The sequence below is a fragment of the Heterodontus francisci genome, chromosome 12, assembly GCF_036365525.1.
Source record: "Heterodontus francisci isolate sHetFra1 chromosome 12, sHetFra1.hap1, whole genome shotgun sequence".
Classification (NCBI taxonomy): Eukaryota; Metazoa; Chordata; class Chondrichthyes; order Heterodontiformes; family Heterodontidae; genus Heterodontus; species Heterodontus francisci.
This window is the reverse complement of record NC_090382.1, coordinates 104461799-104485127: the sequence shown is the minus strand read 5'-3', so window position 1 is coordinate 104485127 and position 23329 is coordinate 104461799. Positions and strand designations below refer to the sequence as shown.

General features: G+C 47.2%; 1 protein-coding gene across 1 annotated transcript in view; it reads left to right on the top strand.

The window, feature by feature from the left end:
* The first annotated feature begins 3569 nt into the window (after window positions 1–3569).
* Window positions 3570–23329, top strand: part of LOC137376033 (tyrosine-protein kinase ITK/TSK-like) — a 62570-nt gene continuing 42810 nt past the window's right edge. The window contains exons 1-2 of the mRNA XM_068043994.1: window positions 3570–4392; window positions 19125–19229. Of these exons, the coding sequence (XP_067900095.1) occupies window positions 4255–4392; window positions 19125–19229 (243 nt within the window). The 5' untranslated portion in view covers window positions 3570–4254. The remainder of the gene's footprint in view (window positions 4393–19124; window positions 19230–23329) is intronic.

Genomic DNA, 23329 nt, shown 5'->3' with positions numbered 1-23329 from the left:
AAAGAACTGAGTGTTGAGACCAGCTTTTGCTGCAATGAGCAGCCCCAGATTGGACAGTGGATCCTGTATACACCAGGCTGGGGATGTTTCAGGTGAAACCAGCCCCACTGCCTCAACTGGTGTTTTACCTGCAGCATCAGCAGCGCGATTGTCCTGGATAGTTTCTCACCAGGCTTTCTTACCTTGACCAAGTCATTCCCACTGATGAATGTCTAATTTGCACAGTTTCAGAGTTGCTTTTAAGCAGATTTTATATCTCTTTTTCTGACTCCCAACAAGACCACTTCCCATTTGTCAATGAGTCAAAACAGATCTTCAGGATTCAGTCATCACGCATGCACACCTCAGCATGGTAGGCACGGCTTCAGGATCTGAGTGTCTACACCTGGCATGTCAGCCTTTATAAGGATTTTGGTGTCAGGGAACTTCTGCTGCAATCTGATCTTCGTTAGTCGCCTCAGTAACTTCAGGTGAAAGTGAGAGAGTTTCTGAAAGGGGTGTAAATCTGTTCTCCACGTTTCACTGGCGTGAAGCCAGGTGGTCTGAATGGCAGCTGCTGTACATTGTGAGCGTGGTCTGCAGACTGCTATCTCTTCTATTCAAAGGGAGCCCACTGAGATTGCCAAAGCTAAACTGAATAGAAGAATATTAAGCACAGAAACAAAGATTTAAATGAATAAACATGATTACATGTTTGCAATAATGATAAAATGTGCTCAGTTATAATGTGTGGTAGCCATGGCTCAGCTGGTAGCAATCTTACCTCTCAGTTACAAGGCTTTGGGTTCACGTCCCACTCCAGGCCTTCAACACAAAAATGAAGGCTGACATTCTCGTGCAGTATGAAAGGTGTGCTGCACTGTTAGAGGTGCCTTTTTTGGATGAGACATTAAATTGAGGCCCCATCTGCCCTCTCTGGTGGGCATAAAAGATCCCATGACAGTATTTTAAAACAAAGTGACTCATAAGAGTCATAGAGGTATACAGCACAGAAACAGACCTTTCAGCCCATTGTGAGGGCTGGCGTCATCAGAGCCCTCCCAGCTTCGCACATACGCAGAACGGACTCTTGCTGTCAGTATGGTGCTGCACATGCACGCTCCCCGCCTTGCCACCTCTCCCCTCTCGGCCACTCACTCCCTGCCTTGCCACTTCTCCCCACTCAGCTGCTCGCTCCCCGCCTCACCACTTCTCTCCCCTCGGCCACTTGCTCCCTGCCTCGCCACTTCTCCCCCCTCGGCCACTCACCCCCCTCGTTCACTTGCTCCCCGCCTTGCCACTTCTCCCGCCTTGGCCACTCGCTCCCCGCCTCGCCACTCGCTCCCCGCCTTGCCACTTCTCCCCCCTCGGCCACTCGCTCCCTGCCTCCCCACACCGACCTGTTGGCCACTCGCTCCCTGCCTTGCCACTTCTTCCCCCTCCTCTCTGCCTCTGCTTCCTGCTCCCTCTTGTGATCGCTGTCTCTCTTCCCCACATGGAGGAAGCAGGGGAGAGAGAGAGTGACAAGATGGACAGGGAAGGGGAGGGAGACTCGGAGCAGGGAGTGGGAGTGGGGAACAGAAGCGGGAGGGAGGGGAGGAAGCGGTGAGGCAAGTGGGGGAGAAGCGTCGAGTGGCCAAGGGGCGGAGGGGAGAAGTGGTGAGGTGAGGAGCGAGCGATGAGCAGATGGGCACGGGAGGCAGCAGTGAAGAGAAGCACAGGAGCGGGGTACTATTGGGGGTGGGACAGAGGCGGTGTTCGCAGCCACTGGAGATTTGAGTTTCATTTGTTTTTGTGATAAATTGAGCAGCCGCCAAAACATCGCAGACAGTGACATTTCAGTGGATGAGGCTGCATTTGCGTATGTACAAGTGCTGCGCCACCTAGTGGTTGCATTGTCAGCAAATGCAGCCATTCCAAAAAAGAGCAGGGGAGTTCTCCCGGGTGTCCTGGCCAATATTTATCCCTCAATCGACATCACAAAAACAGATTATCTGGTCATTATCACGTTGCTGTTTGTGGGAGTTTGCTTTGTGTAAATTGGCTGCTGCATTACAACAGCGACTACACTTCAAAGGTACTTCATTGGCTGTAAAGTGCATTGAGACATGCAATGGTTGTGAAAAGCAGCGTAAAAATGCAAGCCTTTCTTTCTTTTGCACACACGTCATTGCAATATAATGGTAAGAGACCCAAGCATAGGTGATCATGTTGATTGTGCACAAGGCAGCCATGTTTGTCTCAGCAAATAATCTGACCCTGCCTACAGCACTAATCACTGTGGCAATGTTCATGGAATCATCTGTCATACTCTGCCACAGTAGTTTTCTAATCAGCAAATCAACAGCTCTGCTTTCAGCTAACGCACCAATTCAATAATTGTCGCTTACAGTCTTCCTTCAGCAGACACAAGAGTTTAACTTGCCACAGATGAGGTGCTGGGTGCACCAGTTTCTATGTTGCATTGGTGGGTTTTAATGGAAGAGTGAAGGAGGTAGAGATCTTTAGGGAGGAAATTCCAGAGCTTAGGCCCCAGCAGCTGAATTTCAGATTATCCCCAAACAGAGGCAGAGGTTAGACGAATTTTTTTTACACAGAGGGTTGTTAGAACATAGAATGCTCGGCCAGAAACAAAGGAGCAGAAATCAAAAAGGCTTTCAAAAGAGAAGTGGATAAATATTTGAGAACACCTGGGTCTTTCTGATTCAGAGGCAAGAACAAAAACACTGAGCTAACAGCTAGCTGCACCTTTGAGGCATAGTCACTGTTGTAATGTAAGAAATGCGACAGCCAATTTGCTCACAGTAAACTCCCACAAACAGTCATGTGATAAATGGCAAGATAATCTACTTTAGTGATGTCGATTGAGGATTAAATATTGGCGAGAACTTCTGAAACAGTGGTTGTGGGATCTTTTACATTCACCTGAGAGACTCCTCTGACAATGCAGGGCTCCCTCAGTATCGATCCCGTCAGTGCAGTATTTCTGCAATACTGCTCCCTTAATAGTGCAGTGCTCCCTCAGTACCCCACTGGCAGTGCAGTACTCCCTCAGTACTGGCCTTCTGGTGCAGGTCTTCCTCAGCACTGCCCCTCCAACAGTGCAGCGCTCCTTCAGTACTGCCCCTCTGACAGTGCAGTGCTCCTTCAGTACTGCTCCTGCGACAGTGCAGCACTCCTTCAGTGCTGCCCCACCAACAGTGCAGCACTCCCTCAGTACTGCTGTTCCGACACTGTAGCGCTCACACACTACTGCCCCTCCAACAGTGCAGCACTCCTTCAGTGCTGCCCCACCAACAGTGCAGCACTCCCTCACTACTGCCCTCCCGACGGTGCAGCGCTCACACACTACTGCCCCTGTGACAGTGCAGCACTCCTTCAGTACTGCCCCTGCGACAGTGCAGCACTCCCTCAGTACTGCCCCTCCAACAGCGCAGCTCTCACTCAGTACTGCCCTTCCAACAGTGCAGCACTCCCTCAGCACTGCCCCTCCAACATCGCCCTGTTCCCCTGCTTCTTTCCTGAATGTAGATTCGCAGAGGCTTCAATGTTCCTTTATCATGGAGCAGATCTTTTTGTTTTGTGTGTTAATGAAGTACAGAACGGCATCTATCTGTTCTTAGTCAAGACCACCGACTCCTGCAGCCGCACATCCTCCAGCAACTACTCCACTTCCTTTTAATTTTTTTTCTTTTTCAAATATTTACCCACTGCTCTTGGTGTCATAGATTCTAACCACCCCCTGCCTCCCCTTGTTTCTGGCTGAGCATTCTATTTAAACCATTCTGTATAAAAACAAACTCTTCCACACCTCAGCCTTTGTTTGGTGATCCTCTGAAATTTATTTCCTCTGATTACTCAATCACCAATTAGTGGAAATGCTTTCTCACTATTTATTTTATCAGAGTCCCAGATCATTTGTGAGGTTACAAAGAATGAGTTGTCTGCCCTAAATCTTCATCGAATTGGATTGAATGATTTCTCTTATTTTTAACGGGTGGCAACGATTGGCCTGTACTCAACTTGGCGCCATCGGCTCTGGGTTTTGTTTGCCTGCTCACAGGATTTGCAAAAACAGATACAAAGGAAGTGGTTTCACGTTTACCTTCATCAGAGACTGAAGACTACGTAGAGCTTTTTCCTGACAGTTTCTCAGCTATCAGCGTCTGTGCACCTACGCTGTCCCAGCACTGTGACCTGCACTGAACCTCCTGACGCACTCCCCTCTCTCTCTCTCTCTCTTTCTCTCGATGGAGAGGGACACTTGCAAGTAGAATGAATCCCAACTCCATCCTTGAGGAGTTTCTCATCAAACGCTCACAGCAGAAACGAAGGACTTCTCCTTCCAACTACAAGGAACGCTACTTCATTCTGACCAAGTCCAGGCTGGCCTACTACGAGGGTCGTACAGGGGTATGTCTCTCTCCTTCTCTGTTTATCATAGAGTAGAATCATAGAATGGTTACACCACAGAACGAGGCCATTTGGCCCGTCATGTTTGTGCCAGCTCTCTGCGAGAGCAACTTGATTAATCCCACTCCCCTGCCTTTTCCCTGTAGCCCTACAAATTTTTTCTCATCAAATGATTATCCACTTCTCTTTTGAAAGTCACGACTGAATCTGCCTCCAGCACACTCTCAGGCAGTGTGTTCCAGATCCTAACCACCTGCTGCTTGAAAGAGTTTTCCCTCATGCTGCGGTTGCTGCTTTTGCCAATCCTTAAATCGTTGTTCTCCAGTCTCAATCCTTCAGCAAACAGGCACAGTTTCTCCCTATCGACTCCGTCCGGACCCCCTCATGATTTTGAACACCAATCTCCTCTTCTGCATGGAGAACCGCCCCAGCTTCTCCAATCTATCCATGTAACTGAAGGTCCTCATCCCTGGGACCTTTCTCATGAATCTTTTCTGCACCCTTTCTAAAGCCTTCACATCCTTCCTGAAGCGTGATGCCCAGAACGGGACACAATACTCAGTGTTTTATACAGATTTATCATAACTTCCTTGTTTTTGTTCTCTATGGCCTCTATTGATAAAGCCCATATTCCTGTATGCTTTATTAACCGCGCTCTCAATCTGCAGGCTGATACCGACAGCCCAATATCAATCTCACACATTCCGTCAGCTGTGGCCATGCAACGGTGTTTACAGAATATTATTCAAGCACTCTTCTTTAATAAGAGAGTTCGTAGTCTCAAGCATTGTTTCACACGATCGGCTGTTTGTAAAGATCTTCAGGACTGTGTTTCACCTGCACAGGTTCTACGGCATCTCAGTGCCAACATGGCGGGTCTACTGAGCTCTAATGAGTGTCTTGACCTCGTGCAATAATCCTTCTGAGAAGGATTTCTCAGCACTTGACTGCAGTGGTCACAGAGAGTCTTTCAGTTACCCAAGTGTCAACACTTGACTCAGCTGGTGTGCTAATCTTCAGTCTATGATGGGTAATGGTATATTAGGTGTAAATGTAACTTATTCTCCGCCTCTCTGCCTGGCCCACCCAGCCCGGAGGGAGTGCCAGGTGGGGACATCACATAATACCAGGTTGTTCTGTGCAGTCTTACGTATGCCAATGCTTTTCTTTGCCCCCTACCATCTTCTACCCTCAGTAGACTTCAGCTCATCCAGAACTCTGCTGCCAGGATCATAACTCGCACCAAATCCTGTTCACCCATCACCCGCTGTTTTCGCTGTCCTACATTGGTGCCCGGACCGGCAATGCCTCAATTTTAAAATTCGCATCATTGTTTTCAAATCTCTTCGCAGCCTTGCCTTTCCCCATCTCTGTAACCTCCTCCAGCATCCAACCCTTCAACATATCTGCGCTCCTCCAATCCTGGCCTCTTGAACATCCCTGATTTTAATTGGTCCACCATTGGTGGCCATGCCTTCATCTGTCAAGGCCCTAAGCTCTGAAATTCCCTCCCGAAACCCATCCGCCTCTCTACCTCCTCCTTTAAAATGCTGCTTAAAAACGACCTCTGTGACCAAGCTATGAGTGATGCACGTTGGAACATGTTGCTATAACATAAATGCAAGTTGTTGTTGAATTCACCAACCCACAATACCAGCACAGCTTTGCATTTGCCACAGATAGGGCCACTATTCAGGTGTTTTTGCGACTGGAGGGCTGTTTCTAGTGGCATTCCGCAGGGCTCAAGACTAGGTCCTCTTTTTGTGGCATATATTAACGATTTGGACATAAATGTAGGGGGCACGATCAAGAAGTTTGCAGATGACACAAAGATTGGTTGTGTGGCAAATAGCCAAAAGACTTGCAGGTTGATAGGTAAATTGGCCATTATAAATTGTCACTAGTGTAGGTAGGTGGTAGGGAAATATAGGGACAAGTGGGGATGTTTGGTAGGAATATGGGATTAGCGTAAGATTAGTATAAATGGGTGGTTGATGTTCGGCACTGGCTCGGTGGGCCGAAAGGCCTGTTTCAGTGCTGTATCTCTAATCTAATCTAACTGTAGACTGCAGGAAGATATTGATGGACTGGTCAGGTGGGCAGAAAAGTGGCAAATGGAATTCAACCCGGAGAAGTGTGAGGTGATGCATTTGCGGAGGTCAAACAAGGCAAAGGAATACATGATTAATGAGAGAATCTGCGAGGTGTAGAGGAAGTGAGGGACCTTGGAGTGAATGTCCACAGATTCCTGAAGGTAGCAGGACAGGTCAATAAGGTGGTTAAGAAGGCATATGGAATCCTTTCCTTTATTAGCCAAGGTATAGAATACAAGAGCAGGGAGGTTATGCTGGAACTGTATAACTCATTGGTTAGGCCACAACTTGAGTACTGTGTGCAGTTCTGGTCACCTCATTACAGAAAGGATGTAATTGCAGTAGAGAGGGTACAGAGGAGATTTACAAGGATGTTGCTGGAACTGGAAAAATGCAACTATAAGGAAAGATTGGATAGGCTGGGGTTGTTCTCCTTGGAACAGAGAAGGCTGAGGGGAGATCTGATTGAAATGTACAAAATTTTGAGGGGCCTGGATAGAGTGGAAGTGAAAGCCCTATTTACCTTAGCAGAGAGGTCAGTGACTAGGGGATGTAAGATTTAAAGTGATTGGTAGAAAGATAAGAGGGAAGATGAGGAAATTTTTTTTCACCCAGAGGGTCTGGAACTCACTACCTGAAAGGGTAGTCGAGGCAGAAACCCTCAACTCATTCAAAAGGAGTCTGGATATGCACCTCAAGTGCCGTAACCTGCAGGGCTACGGACCAAATGCTGGAAGGTGGGATTAGACTGAGTGGCTTGTTTTTCAGCCGGCACAAGCATGATGGGCCAAGTGGCCTCTTTCTGTGCCGTAAACTTTCTATGATTCTATAGAAGAGGTGTTGATGCACTAAGATGTTTCCTGAGGTCACAGTTACGAAGAGAGATTTGAGACGTTAGATGGGTATATGTGCATGCGGTGTGTTATGTGTGTCTGTGTTTGTGTGCCTGTGTGTTTCTGTATGTGTTGCCTGTGTTTGTGTGTTTCCGTGCATGTTGTGTGTTTGTGTATTTCTGCATCTACCTGTGTGTGTGAGTGAGTTTGTGAGTGTGAATGTGCATGTTTGAGTGTGTTTGGATGTGTGAGTGTGAGTTTGTGTGTGTGTGAAGGGTCTTGGGACTTTTATTCTATGTTGAAGGTGCTATATAAATGCAAACTGCTGTTATACAATAACAATTACAGAAGAGGCTTCAATGTAGCTGCACAACTATGATGGTGAAATAATTGTGAATTTCATGCCTTTGCATCTGATGCACTGGGACTAACACAGTTACACAGCTGAATTTTCCAGTGGGTTTCAGGACTCCGAAGTTGAGACCAAATGGGGATCCCGCCCTCTCTTACAGGCAGTGGCACTGGCTCGGTGCTTTTACCAGAGGCGGACCCACCGTCCAATTAAGGATGGCAGGAGGGCTCTCAATGCTCCCGGCCCAATCAGAGGGTCAGCAGATCTGAAGCCTCGGCAGCCCCACCAGGAGAGGTTGTAAGTGCTCAGGCAGCTTGGGGACCTCAGAGGCGGTTCCCGTCAACTGGAGTGGGGACCTTCCGGGGGGGATTGCTGGGGCTGCATGGGCTTCCTTTCTTGCCCACAGTCCCCTCTATGGTGCCTGGAGCCTCTTTTAAACTGGCAGCCTCCCCACACGGCAGGGGGCCGTCCCACCATCAGCCCCGAGAGTTGATCCCCAATTGGGACCTCAATTATGCAAATCAGCTGCCTGCCTCCATGGAGCGGGCGGTTGATCCGTAGTCCTGGCCGCCACTGGGAAACTTTCCCGGTGGTGCGACTGTATCGGGAAGCTGTCCCGTCATGGCTCCCTGCTATTTTAGTGCCTCCACCACCCCACTCCCCCCACAAACCGCCTTCATTCCTGCTGCCACGGGGCCAGGAAAATTCTGTGCATTAAATATGGGCTCACACTGTTCACAGTTTCCAGTAGAAAGACTACTGTAGCTCCCTTAGTAAATGGGATGATGTTGGCACCATTAACTGGATCCCGAATAATGAGCTGGTTTGAAAAATTGTCCCAAACTCTGCTTCAATTCTTTGATATTGATGCACCTGAAGTGAAGGGTCACGAGCCCGAGTGAAGCATGAAAACAAAGTCACAAAAACTAGCAGGTAGGTGACGTCAAGTTTTGTTTTGAAGAAGGGAAGGAAAGATTGAGGGAGGTGAGGAGTCCCACAGATTCGAAGTCCTGGAAAAGGAGTGGGAGAAGATAGTGATGAGTCTTGATTTCAGCAGAGTGAGGACGTGGGGAGCAGAGAGTGCGTAGAACCAGCGATGTGAATGGGGGGAACAAGAGAGTAAATTTAAGAGGATCAGTAGAACCAGGAAGAGGCCATTTAGCCCCTCAAGCCTATCAATCTCAAGCCTATCAATCAATCAAGTTTATCAATCTCAAGTCTCAGCAGCTATTTGGGGGAAGAGAGTTCCAATTTTCCACCACCCTTTGTGTAAAGTACGGAATAACTGACTACAGTGTAGTATCGATAAAATAGCAGGAGAAAGTTGTGAAGTGATGGGACAGAGAGCTAGGGTTATGGTGGAATGTAAGGGTCACTATCAGCTGACAAGATCTCCTAGTTTAGGAGTAAACAAAATATTTAACTGAACAGCATTTCAAAGCTGTATGTTAATCCACTGTTGCAGATTTAATCTCAGAGGAAGAAGACACAGCTCAAAGCAGTGTGTGAAAATGATCCTGAGATCTATAAACCAAGAAGCATATCGCTCAGGAGTATCAAATACCCAAGTACACTGGGCTCGTGTAAATTAAAATCAGATTACAAAAGTGTCATCAGACACTTTTCTTTCTTCATTCTCAGGATGCGGGCATCACTGGCAAGCCCGGCATTTATTGCCTATGTCTAGAGCCTGGTGCCGTAAACTGTGACGGGACCAATAATCCAGAGAATGCAAGTTCAGATCCCACTACGGGCAGTTTGTGAATTTGAATTCCGTTTAAGTAAGAAATATTTGGAAATAAAAACTTGGTCTCAGTAGAAGTGACCATGACGCTGTCGAATTGTCCTAAAAGGTGAACTAATGGACTAATGTCCTTCAGGGAAGGAAACCTGCCGTCCTTACCCGGTTTTGTCCCATATGTGGCTCCAGCCCCATCCCAATGTGGTTGACTCTTAACTGCCCTCAGAAATGGCCCAGAAAGCCACTCAAATCTTATCAAACCCACTAACAGTGGTTTGCAAAGAAGGCTTGTAAGTAGGTTTGGGTAGCTGGATTTGAGCTTATTTATTTTCCCTTTAGCCGTTCTCTCTAATCCAGGGTGGTACTTTTGGAGGGTCCCTTGTTTCCGTCAGTGGTGGGCCTATTTCCACAGGAGCAACATTTGATGGTACCATGGGACAGTTCCCTCAATTTAACTAGTGGGGGATAAATCATTTCTACTGGCGATGATGGATTTGGCCAATCCCAGTCTGACACATATGCCTCTGGGTCACTCTGTTGTTCATCAGGTATCTCACCTCCCCTAGTAACATCAGTGACCACAGCCAGTTGTCTGCCTAACTTTCCTTCCAGTTCAAAAAGCTGCCTTTGGTTGATATACTCCCTTGGGGTTCCCTTGAGTTTTCCAAATCTAACTCGTGTTTTTTAGTGGGGGGGGGGGGGTTTATTTTGTGCATTTCGGAGATTTTCTCCCAGTCCCTCAGCTGGTGCATTAATAACTACTTGAGTTCTAATTAGGACACTCTCTGGGTTTTCTGTATTTGGGAAATCAAGCGGACCTTTCTCTTCACAGGAGATTTTTGGGACTTCCTCTTTGTTACTCCTAAAATAGGGCGGAGGACCTGTCATCGAATGAGAGGGTAGGAGAGGATATAAATTTTCCCTAAATTCATCAAATTCTGGGCCATAATCTGGGTAAGGGTCCCCATGGTTACTGTCGCTACGACTGCATTTTGTCTTCCCAGTTGTTTTTCTAACTAGTGAATGAAAGTCTGGTGATCTGCCTCTCTTTGAGGGCACTGGAGAGCTTCTCTTAAGGCTCCCTGTGAATCTTCCAATTGTCTAATGAGTCTGTTATTATTTTTGGTAAGGGTGTCTACCTGACACTTGAATTTCTCAAGATTCTGCAGTGTTAATCTTGCCTGAACAACATTAACCCTCTGTCGTTGCAAAATTGCGGCAGACGAGGCTACTTGACTCTGCAGAAGCTTGATCTGATGTTGTTGTTCTGACATCTGTTTTTGCTGTTTTGACATCTGTTTTTGTTGTTCTACTACTTTGCCATCCTTTGCTAGAATGGCCTTGTTATCTCACTATGCACAGTACTAGGTTGCAAACGCAATCAAACTCATAACTTTATCTAACTTTTATTTCTTAGCCTTAGCCTGTTCTGAAATGAATTTGACTATATTCTCAAAAGATGCTTTTGGGTCTCTAGCCAGACATCCCACTATTAGTGTCTGCACCTGTGTACTACCACACTTTTTTCCTAACCTTGCTTTATAGTTTGTCTAAAGATCCTCTTCAGGCATCTAGGTGTGCTTAGAGAGACATGAGCAATTGTTTGTTTTTAAAATGAAGACAAAAACCCTAATTTAATCCAACCAGGGTGTCTTGTCCGTGACTACAACAAACCACTATGGGTACAGATATATGTTGGTTATAAGTGTAGCAGATTTATTAAGTAGTTTATATTTAGTGTAAATAAGTAATACTTAACAAAGACAATAGTCACAGTCTGTTCCTCAGAAGCTTGGCAGTAGCCCTCCGAGTGACTGTGGTGCGGTCTGTCTTTCTCTTGCTGTGTTCTGTTGACTGAAGATTCTCTTCTTTCTTCCTCTGGGTTTTTTGCGCTGCTTCTTATGTTCAATAGCTGTTCTTTTTATACCCTTTTTGGCCATCAGACCACCTTGTAATTTGCCCGATGGTTGGTCCAGGTCCTGTGATGCCAGTTACTACCCTAATCTAACTGGGGCTTAATCACAGAATCACAGAATTGTTACAGTGCAGAAGGAGGCCATTCAGCCCATCATGTCCGCACCTGCTCTCTGAAAGAGCAATTCCCTCAGTTCCATTTCCCCGCCTTCTCCCCGTAATCCTGCACATTCTTCCTTTTCATGTAACAGTCTAATTCCCTTTTGAATGCTTCAATTGAACCTGCCTCCACCACGTTCTCAGGCAGTGCATTCCAGACCTTAACCACTCATTGCGTGAATAAAAACCTATGAAGAGTTCTATTCATTACGGTTGTTATCTCCTTGGACAGTATGAATATGTACAGAAATTGATCCTCTTTTAGCAAGGTTAAGAATGTTATCAGGGTCACAATACTTTCTCTGCTGACTTTGTGTCACAGTGACTTACAAAGTCCTACTGATATTGAATTTCTTACAAGCTTAAGACTTAGTTTTTAAACGTAATACTTTTAAATCAAAGCCCATTCTTTCTCGCATGATTTTGAATTCATTAATTACAACTCAATTGAGTTCCATTACTTTGTAATCATTGTTTCTTGGTGGGTTACTACTTAATACATTAATTTGATTAATACAGTTGCTGATACAGGACAGAAAAATGACTTCTTTGGTCACGTATTAAGATAGCTTACTTGACCTTGTTAGTTATTACAGAGGATACAGTGTGAAAAAGGTCAAGTTAAACTAAAATACAGCTATCCAAACCTACTTACAGGCTCACTACCGCCTTCTCAGAGAGTTAGAGATGAGCCAGCAATGCCCACACCCCAGGAATGAATACCAATATTAAAAGTGACCTGCTGACAGTGAAAGGCTGGTTTCCCGCATTTGTGTAGCTCAGTAAATTCATTCTTTGTCACCTGTCCACCACCCCAGACTAGGCCAGCATTTATTGCCCGTCCTTAATTGCCCTTGAGAAGGTGTTGATGAGCTGCATTCTTGAACCGCTGCAGTTCATGTGGGTAGGTATACCCACAGTGCTGTTAGGGAGAGATTTCCAGGATTTTGATCAAGTGACAGTGAAGGAACGGCGATATAGTTCCAAGTCAGAATGGTGTGTGACTTGGAGGGGAACTTGCAGGTGGTGGTGTTCCCATGCGCCTGCTGCCCTTGTCCTTCTAGGTGGTAGAGGTCATGGGTTTGGAAGGTGCTGTCTAAGGAGCCTGGATGAGATGCTGCAGTGCATCATGTATATGGTACACACTGCTGCCACTGTGTGTCTGTGGTGGAGAGAATGAATGTTTAAGGTGGTAGATGGTGTGCCAATCAAGCAGGCTGCTTTGTCCTGGATGGTGTCGAGCTTCTTGAGTGTTGTTGGAGCTGCACCCATCCAGGCAAGTGGAGATTATTCTATCATACTCCTGACTTGTGCCTTGTAGGTGGTGGACAGGCTTTGAGGAGTCAGGAAGTGAGTTACTCGCCGTAGAATGCCTAGCCTCTGACCTGCTCTTGTAGCCACAGTATTATAGTGGCTACTCGAGTTCAGTTTCTGGTCGACGATAACCCCAAGGATTTTGATGGTTGGAGAATCAGCGATGGTAATGCCATTGAATGTCAAGGGGAGATGGTTAGATTCTCTCTTATTGGAGATGGTCATTACCTGTCACTTGTGTGGTGCGCATGTTACTTGCCACTTATTAGCCCAAGCCTGAATGTTGTCCAGGCCTTGCTATATTTGGACACAGACTACTTCAGTATCTGAGGAGTCATGAATGGTGCTGAACATTGTACAATCATCAGCGAACATCCCCACTTCTGACTTTATGATGGAGGGAAGCTCATTGATGAAGCAGCTGAAGATGGTTGGGCCTAGGACACTACCCTGTGGAACTCCTGCAGCAATGTCCTGGAGCTCAGAAGATTGACCTCCAACAACCACAACCATCTTCCTTTGTGCTAGGTATGACTCCAACCAGTGGAGAGTTTTCCCCTGATTCCCATAACTTCAATTTGGCTAGGGCTCCTTGATGCCATACTTGGTCAAATGCTACTTTGATGTCAAGGGCAGTCACTCTCACCTCACCTCTTGAGTTCAAACTCTTTTGTCCATGTTTGGACCAAGGCTGTAATGTGGTCAGGAGCTGAGTGGCCCTGGTGGAACCCAAACTGAGCATTGGTGAGCAGGTTATTGCAGATTAACTGGCTCCTGATAGCACTGTCGATGACACCTTCCATCAACTTGCTGATGATCGCGAGTAGACTGATGGGGCAGTAATTGGCTGGATTAGACTTGTCATGTTTTTTGTGGACAGGACATACCTGGGCAATTTTCCACATTGTCGGGTGGATGCCAGTGTTGCAGCTGTACTGGAACAGCATAGCTAGGGGTGTGGCTAGTTCTGGATTACAAGTCTTCTGCACAATTACCAGAATGTTGTCAGGGCCCATAGCCTTTGCAGTATCCAGTGCCTTCAGCTATTTCTTGATATCATGTGGAGTAAATCAGACTGGCTGAAGACTGGCATCTGTGATGCTGGGGAACCTCAGGAGGAGGCCAAGATGGATCATCGACTTGGCACTTCTGATTGATGGAAGCTGCAATTGCTTCAGCCTTGTCTTGTGCACAGATGTGCATCATTGAGGACTAGGGTTTCAAACTCGGGTTGGAGACATTCCTTGATCAGCTTTGATCACATGACCTCCTGATGCCTGACGATGTGACTTCAACACATGAGAAAGGTGATCACATGACTTCTACAACTGTTGTATTTACCTGATAATGTTCGAGTTCCCTGTAGCTGAATATTTTTGCTCGCGGTTTCTCGGCAGCAGTTGTTGTGCAATGAGTTCCAAGAACCAGGAAGCTGGCGAGAAGTGGAAACTTAGGGCTGAGGGAGAGGGGAAACTGGGGCTGTGAGAAGTGATTCACGGAGAGGAAAGCAGAGGCGGGAGGAACCTTGAACCCGCCAATAACTGATGGTACTCACTGAAATTACAGCTCACGTCAACATTTCCATACTACTCCCTCCATGGATTCATAAAAATTACTGCATAGGAGGAGGCCATTTGGCCCTGTTGCTACTATCTCGCTTCCCCCTCCCCACCACCCCCACCCCATGTTGCTCCTTTCCATCCCATTACCATTTAAGTGAGATTTCAGTCTCGACCTCATTGGTCATATTTTGTGAAGGATCGCATGGTCTAAGAGTCTTCAGTTCAAGAACCTTCCTCTTCCCTTTTCACTTGTTTCTTCATTTCCATTTCCTTGTTCCCCATTCACCCATTGATGGTAAGAATTTTTCTCTGTTTACCCACTGGACAGGCCCAGTTTCACTCAACCCTTTACTGGCTGCTCCTCCCTCAGTGCCATTGCCTCTCGCCCCTCGCTGCTGCTGTTCTAAAATCTATAAGAAATGGTGGTCCAAACATCCACCCTAAATTTTATCCCCCCCCCCAGACTCACCTGACTGCCCCTCCCCCACCCCCCCAATCCCTGGACCCATCTCTCCCGCGAATTCCGATCCCCCATTCTCCAATCTCCTGCTGTCTCCTGAAGCCTACATTCCCCAGTCACCCCTCGATCGCAGCCTCCTTACTTTACCCCGATTCTCGAGCCTCCTCACCCCCGCCCCTTCCCGACCGAATTCAGAGCCCTCATGAGTTCAGAGCCTCCCTGAATGCTGACCCCCGCCCTTACCGGGTCTCTTGATTCCTGACTCTACCCGCACCCTGCACTCCAGCTGGTTCTGCCTCCCTCCAGCAGTAGCTAGGTGATGCCACCAAGTCAGAGGATGAGAGGACGGGTGAGCTGCAGCAGGAAATTCAAATTGCCCCTGAAGGCACAGCTCAGGTGACGTACCTCTCATTCCGGAAAACTCCCGATCTTTCCAGGAAGGTTGTGAAACCCACATACAACAGGGCAGAAAAACCCTTCCACTCACATTCACAACAAAGACAATTTCTCTCTTGTGATACAGTGTAAAGCACCTGGCAGTTATTGTGATCTAGCAACAACTTGTATTTATATAGCACCCTTAACGTAGTGAAACATCCCAAGGTGCTTCACAGCAGCACTATCAAGCAAAATTTGACACCGCGTCACATAAGGAGCTATTAGGACAGGTGACCAAAAGCTTGGTCAGAGAGGTAGAGTTTAAGGAGCATATTAAAGGAGCAGAGAAAGAGAGAAATGGAGAGGTTTAGGGAGAGTGTTCCAGAACTTAGGGCTCAGGCAGCTGAAGGTTCAACCACAGAGATTAAAATCAGGGATGTGCAAATGGCCAGAATTGAAGGAGTGCTGTGCTCTCGGAGAGTTGTAGGTTTGGAGGAGGTTACAGCGACAGAGATATGTTCTGGTACATTAGGGACATCGGCTAGTCAGAGCGAGTAAAGTAAGAGTGCAATTGGTGGGTGGGTGTGCAGAGGAGAGAGAGCCCAGAGAAATAGTGACATGCAAAAGGCGGGTACTGAGATTTAAATTATTATTATTATTTACTCCATGTACTGAGGGAGTGCTGCACTGTCAGAGGGGCAGTACTGAGAAAATGCTGCACTGTCAGAGGGGCAGTACTGAGGGAGTGCCGCACTGTCAGAGGGGCAGTACTGAGGGAGTGACACACTGTCAGAGGGGCAGTACTGACGGAGTGCTTCACTGTCAGAGGGGCAGTGCTGAGGGAATGCTGTACTGTCAGAGGGGCAGTACTGAGGGAGTGCTGTACTGTCAGAGGGGCAGTACTGAGGAAGCGCTGCACTGTCAGAGGGGCAGTACTGAGTGAGTGCTGCACTGTCGGAGGGGCAGTCCTGAGGGAGTGCTGCACTGTCGGAGGGGCAGTCCTGAGGGAGCATTTCACTGTCAGAGGGGCAGTACTGAGTGAGTGCTGCACTGTCGGAGGGGCAGTCCTGAGGGAGCATTTCACTGTCAGAGGGGCAGTACTGAGTGAGTGCTGCACTGTCGGAGGGGTAGTCCTGAGAGAGTGCTGCACTGTCGGAGGGGCAGTACTGAGGGAGCATTTCACTGTCAGAGGGGCAGTACTGAGAGAGTGCTGCACTGTCAGAGGGGCAGTACTGGGTGAGTGCTGCACTGTCGGGCGGCAGTCCTGAGTGAGTGCTGCACTGTCGGAGATGCAGTCCTGAGTGAGTGCTGCACTGTCGGAGATGCAGTCCTGAGGGAGCATTTCACTGTCAGAGAGCAGTACTGAGGGAGTGCTGCACGGTCAGGGGGCAGTACTGAGGGAGCACTGCACTGTCAGAGGGGCAGTACTGAGGGAGTGCTGCACTGTCAGAGGGGCAGTACTGAGGGAGCACTGCACTGTCATAGGGGCAGTACTGAGGGAGCACTGCACTGTCAGAGGGGCAGTACTGAGGGAGCGCTGCACTGTTGGAGGGGCAGTCCTGAGGGAGTGTTATATTGGAGGTGCTATCCTTTTGGATTAAACTAAGGCCCCGTTTGACTTATTAGCTCTTGTGAAATATCCCACCACATTGTTTGAGGAAGAGCAGAGGAGTTCTCCTCCCGGTGTGCTAGTTAGCATGCTTGCTTCAATCAACATCACTATTAAAAAAACCAGATTAATTCATCAACCATTTCATCTGCTGTCCCTGGGTCCTCACTGTGTGTTAGTTGGCTACTGTGTTTGCCCACATCTCCGTCACGGCAATTCAAAGTTCCTGTATTAGTTGTGAAGTGCTTTAGAACATCCTGTGTATGTGATGAGATGTTGTTCATGATTGCATGTTCTTTCTTTGGAATGAATAAGTAATGAAAATGTTGGTGCCTTTGCCTCCAATTTCACACTTGCTGTGGGTAATCTTAGCCAAAGTAAATCAACTTAAATGCGGAAACGTAGGCAGTGGAAATGCTGCGTACTGCAATGGTTATGTTCCTAGTAATCCAGGCAACAGGGGTAGAAAACCTCAGCATAAGCAGTTTGAGAATTTGAATTCAGTTTTTAAAAAATCTGGAAATAAAAATCTAGTCTCGATAAAAGTGACCATGAAGCTGTCAGATCGTCGTAAAGTCCCAGCTAATTCACCAGTGCCCTTTAGGGAAGGAAAACTGCCATCCTTACCCGGTCTGGTTCGATATGTGACTCCAGTCCCACACCAATGTGATTGTATTTTAACTGCCCTCTACAGTGGCCCAGCAAGCCACCAGTTTGTAACAAACCTGCTACCAGTGGTTTCTGAAGGAGTGCCCATCACCACTGTATCAGGGCAACTAGGGATGGGCAATAAATGCCTACCTTGCCTGCGACACCCGCATCCTGAGAAGGAATAGACTGCACTGAAAGTTTTGTTTCGCTCTCAATGTGTGAGATTCCCTCTATGGGCATCATGGTGCCAGAAGGTTCTGGGTTCAAATCCCATTTCAGAGGCTTGATAACATAATCCAGACTGACCCTCCCAGTGCCGTACTAATGGAGTGTTGCACTGTCAGGGGGTCAGTACTGAGGGAGCATTTCACTCTCAGAGAGGCAGTACTGAGGGAGTGCTGCACTGTCAGGGGGCAGTACTGAGGGAGCATTTCACTGGCAAAGGGCAGTACTGAGGGAGTGCTGTGCTGTTGAAAGGTCAGTACTGAGAGAGCGCTGTGCTGTCAGGGGGCAGTACTGAGGGAGTGCTGCACTGTCGGAGGGGCAGTACTGAGGGAGTGCTGCACTGTCGGAGGGGCAGTACTGGGGGAATGCTGCACTGTTGAATGGTCAGTACTGAGGTAGTGCTGCGCTGTCAGGCATGCCACCTGTCCGTTCAGATGGTGTAAAAAATCGCCATAGTATATTCCTTATTCAGCCAAACATCACTAAAAAAAGGATTCTCTGATCATTCATTGCTGTTTGTGGGACCTTGCTGTGCACCAACTGGCTGTGTTTGCCTGCATAACAGTGAAACTTCACAAAGTAATTAATTCACTGCGAAGAGCTTTGGGGTGTCCTAAGCACATGCTTAGCAGAGGTATTGCTGCAAGTGCTTTCACCCTGCTGGTTTGCACCAGGGAGGAGATAGAACTTCCTGCCATTAAAGAAAAAAAGCACTTCCATTTATGTATCTTTTATTCTTTCATGGGATGTGTGCACGCTGCCTTGGCAATTGAGTGGCTTGCTCAGCCATTTCAGAGTCAACCACGTTGCTGTGGGTCTGGAGTCACATGTAGGCCAGACCCGGTGGGGATGGCAGATTTCCTTCCCTAAAGGACATCAGTGAGGCAGGTGGATTTTTACAATTTCATGGTCACCATTACTGAGTCTAACTTATTTCATTCCAGATTTATTTAATTATCTGAATTTAAATTCCTCATGATGGGGTTTGAACTTCGATCTCTAGTCTAGGCCTCTCGATTACTAGTTGAATAATATAACCATTATGCAATATAGCCATTAGGATGCAGGTCATCCAAGATCTCATTGAATGGGGGAGCAGGTTAGAGGGCTGAATGGCCTCCTCCTGTTCCTATATCCCTGGCATCATTCTAGTAAATCTCCCAAGACCTTGGTGTTCTTCTGAAAGGTGCCCAGATTTGATGACAACATTCAAGCTGGCACCTACTTGACTGAATCACAGGCAATGCAGCATTCCCTCATTGTTGCGCTGATGCGTCAGCCCAGATCTTGGGCTCAAGTCTGTGGAGTGAAGCTTGAACCCACAACTGTCTGACTTGAGGCAGGACAGCCACCCACTGAGCCACCGTTGACACCTCAACCTCATCCTGTCCCCTTGTTCAGACAGTTAACTGATGATATTTGTTCCTTTTGTGTATTGCAGAAAAAACTCATCATGAAAGGATCGATTGACATCTCCAAAATCAAGTGTGTGGAGATCGTGCTGACTGACATCAGCTTCCCTTGCAGCTACAAGTACCCGTTCCAGGTAAGTTGATGCTTTGGCCCTTGTTGATGTGCTTTGAATAGCTTTACCCGGGCTGCTTCACAATTAATTTAGGCCTCAAATGCACTTTGGTTTTAACTTATCATAGAGTCATAGAGTTTTACAGCACAGAAACAGGCCCTTTGGCCCAACGCGCCTGTGCCGACCATCAAGCACCCATCCTAACTAATCCCATTTCCCCGCACTTGGCCCGTAGCCTTGTATGTTATGGCGTTTCAATTGTTTATCAAGTTATCTTCTTGAATGTCGTGAGTGTTCCTGCCGCTACCACCTCTTCAGGCAGTGTGTTCCAGATTCCAACCACCCTCTGGGCGAAAAAACTTCTCCTCAACTGCCCTCTAAACCTCCTGCCCCTTACCTTAAATCTATGCCCCCTAAGTTATTGACCTCTCCACTAAGGGAAAATGTTTCTTCCTATCTATCCTATCAATGCCCCTCATAATTTTGTATACCTCGATCATGGCCCCCCCCTCAGCCTTCTCCGCTCCAAAAACAACCCTAGCCTGTTCAGTCTGTCTTCATAACTGAAATGCTCCAGCCCAGGCAACATCCTGGTGAATCTCCTCTGCACCCTCTCCAGTGCATCACATCCTTCCGATAGTGTGGTGACCAGAACTGTACACAGTACTCCAGCTGTGGTCTAACTAGTGTTTTACACAGCTCCATCATAACCTCCCTGCTCTTATATTCTATGCCTTGGCTAATAAAGGCAAGTATCCCATATGCCTTCCTAACCACCTTATCTACCTGTGCTGCTGCCTTCAGTGACCCATGGCCAAGCACCCCAATGTCCCTCTGACCCTCTGTACTCCCTAGGGTCCTACCATCCATTATATATTCCCTTGCCTTGTTATTCCTCCCAAAATGCATCACCTCACACTTCTCAGGATCAAACTCCACTTGCTTCTGCTCCGTCCATCCTCCAAGAAAGTTTCTGATACAAGTGGCTCTACAGGAACTGCAGGATGATTTTAAGCCTTGCCCACTCCCCAACACCCCCTATCCCAATTGGCCAGGGGATGGTAAAATGGCAGTGTAGGGCGAGGGGGAAGGCCACCAATCACAGAGGAAATGAGCCCTAATTTAAATGGAAAATCACATCCCAGTGACAACTTCGGGACACTCACACCATTTTAACTGCTGGCCCGACTAAGGCCCACTCAGACCCGCTAGTGAAAGTAAATCCAATCACTTTTACTCCCCTGGGGAGGCGGTAATGTCACTGAACTAGGAATTTGGAGGCTGCTGGGGGCATGAGTTCAAATCCTACCTGGTAGCTGGTGGAATTTAAACTCACGTAGTTCATAAGTTTAATTAATGAATCAATTCTGGGATTGAAAACTAGTCTCAGTAATAGTGCTGTGAAACTATAATTGATTGTTGCAAAAACCCATCTGCTTCACTAATATCCTTTAAGAAAGGAAATCTGCTGTCCTTACCTGGTCTGGCCTACATGTGACTCCAGACCCACAGCAATGTGGTTGACACTAAAATGGCCTAGCAAGCCGCTCAGCTGTCAAGGGCAATTAGGGATGGGCAGCAAATGCTGGCCTTGCCAGTGATGCCCACATCCCATGAAAGAATTTTTTAAAATGGGCAAGGCCAAAATTCATTGCCTTGAGAAGCTAGAGTTGAGCTCTCACACCACTACAGTCCATGTGGTGAAGGTATTCACACAGTCCTGTCAGGGATGGAGTTCCTGGATTTTGACTCAGTATCTGTTTTCTATCTGTGTTGGTTGTGACTCATTGTGTAGCATTCTAGTCTCTTGTCTGTGGTTGTGCGTCCCAAACCAGAGAAGGGGACATTAGAAGGTGTGACTAAAAGCTTGGCCAAAGAGGTGAGTTTAAGGAGGGTCTTGAAGGAGGAGAGCGAGGCAGAGAGGTTTGATGAGAGAATTCCAGAGCATGGGGTCATGGCGGTTGAAGGCACGACACCAATGGTGGAGTAAAGGAAGAAGAGGATTCTTACAATGCCAGAATTGGAGGAATAGAGAATTTGGGGAAAAATTGTAGGGCAGTTAGAGGGTACATAGATAGGGAGGGGTGACACTATGAAAGGTATTAAACACGAGGATGAGAGTTTTAAATTGGAGGTGTTGTGGGGCTAGGAGTTAATATAGGTCAACAAGCTCAGGGTGGGGAGGGTGCGATGGGTGAACGGAATATGGTGCGAGTTCGGACATGGGCAGCAGAGTCTTGGATGAGATGCAGTTTATGGAGGGGAGAAGATGGGAGGCCGGCCAGGCGATCGTTGGAATAATCGAGTTTGGATATGACAAAGGCATGGATTAGGGTTTCAGCAGATTGACTGAGGCAGAGATGGGCAGTGTTGCGGAGGTGGAAGTAGGCGGTCTTGTTGATGGAGGCGATATGTCATCGTAAACCCAGTTCAGAGTCAAATAGGTTGTGAAAAGTCTGGTTCTGCCTGAAACATTGGTCAGGAAGGGGAATGGAGTCAGTGGCAAGGGCTGAAAACAATGACTTCGGTCTTCCCAATATTTAGTTGGAGGAACTTTCTGCGCATCTAGTACTGGATGCTGGATGAGCAGTCTGACAATTGCAGTGGAGTGGCTGAGAGAGAGGTGGTGATGAGGTAGAGCTGGGTTGTTGTCAGTGTTAATGTAGAACCTGACATTGTGTCACTGTAAAAGTAGATGAGAAGTAGAAAACGTCCAAGGATAAACCCAGAAGCAACGGGGCAGGTGCAGGAACACGAAGGGAAGACATTACAGGAAATTCTCCGGCTACAACTTGATCGATAAAAGTGAAACCAGGTGGAGCGTCAAATAGAGTCTCACTAACTGTGCCAAGCTGACTGTAAAGTAAAATACCCAATAAATTTTCTTGCTACACAATTGAGTTTTGCTTTCTGTGTGCCTCTTTCAGTGCTTTGTGAAGTTTTGGTATGGTGTTCCTTTTCACTTCTTCACTGCACTGCCTGAGAGTGCGGTGAGGCAGATTCAGTTGTGGCTTTCAAAAGGGAATTGGATAATTATCTGAAGAGCAAAGATTTGCAGGGCTACGGGGAAAGGGTGGGGGAGAGGGTCCAGCTGAGTTGCTCTTGCAAAGAGCCAGCACAGATGTGATGGGCCAAATGCCTTCTTCTGTGCTGTAACCATTCTATGTGATAATTAAAATGATGACCTTTCTCTAAACTCCTTGTGTGATATACAACAACCCCTGAAGCACTCCCTTGTGTCTCTGCAGCCTCTCTTATTCCCATTCACGCTCTGCCTGGTTCCCAATGCTTTTCAACAGCCCCAATATCTTACATGTCATAAAATAATAACATGAACAGCACAGAAGGAGGTCATTCCTGTACCGGTTCCTTGGTAGAGCTATCCAATTAATCCCACTCCCCTACTCTTTCCCCACAGCCCTGTAATTTTTTTCCGTTCAAGTACTTACCCAATTCTTGTCTGAAGGTTACCATTAAACCTGCTTCCACCATCTGTTTTTGGCCGTGCATTTCAGATCATAACGACTTGCTGTGTAAATAAATGTTTCCTCATGTCAGCTCATGTTTCCCCATGTTTGTCAATCGCCTTAAAGGTGGATGTCAGCTTATAGAGGCTACCAAATTAAGGTTAACTTTAATCTCAAAGTTAGAAAACTGGTCGAGCCAAAGAAGGAGGCACGAAGAGGCGTGCCCACAAATGTGGTCAAAAGGCTATGTTTCAAGGAGAGTATAAAAAGGAGGCGCAGAGGACGAGGGGTTTTGGAAATAATTCCATAGATTGGGACCCAGGAGGCTGAAGGCATGGCAGCCAATCATGGGCAAAAGGGGTCATGGCCACAAGAGTCCAGTGTCAGAGCCCAGGAGAATTGAGAGGTGGGGTTTGCAGGGCAGAAAGGGGATACAGCTACATGGAGTGCCAAGACTGTTGATGGGTTTGTATGCATGCATTGATATTGCGCCTTTCATGACCTTGGGACATTGCAAACAGCTTTAGAGCCAATGAAGTGTTTTTGAAGTGTAGTCACTGTGGTAAACAGGGCAGCCAATTTACACACAGCAAGATCCCGCAAACAGAAATATCATACTGACCACATATTGTTGGCCCGAAAACCCGGAGAACA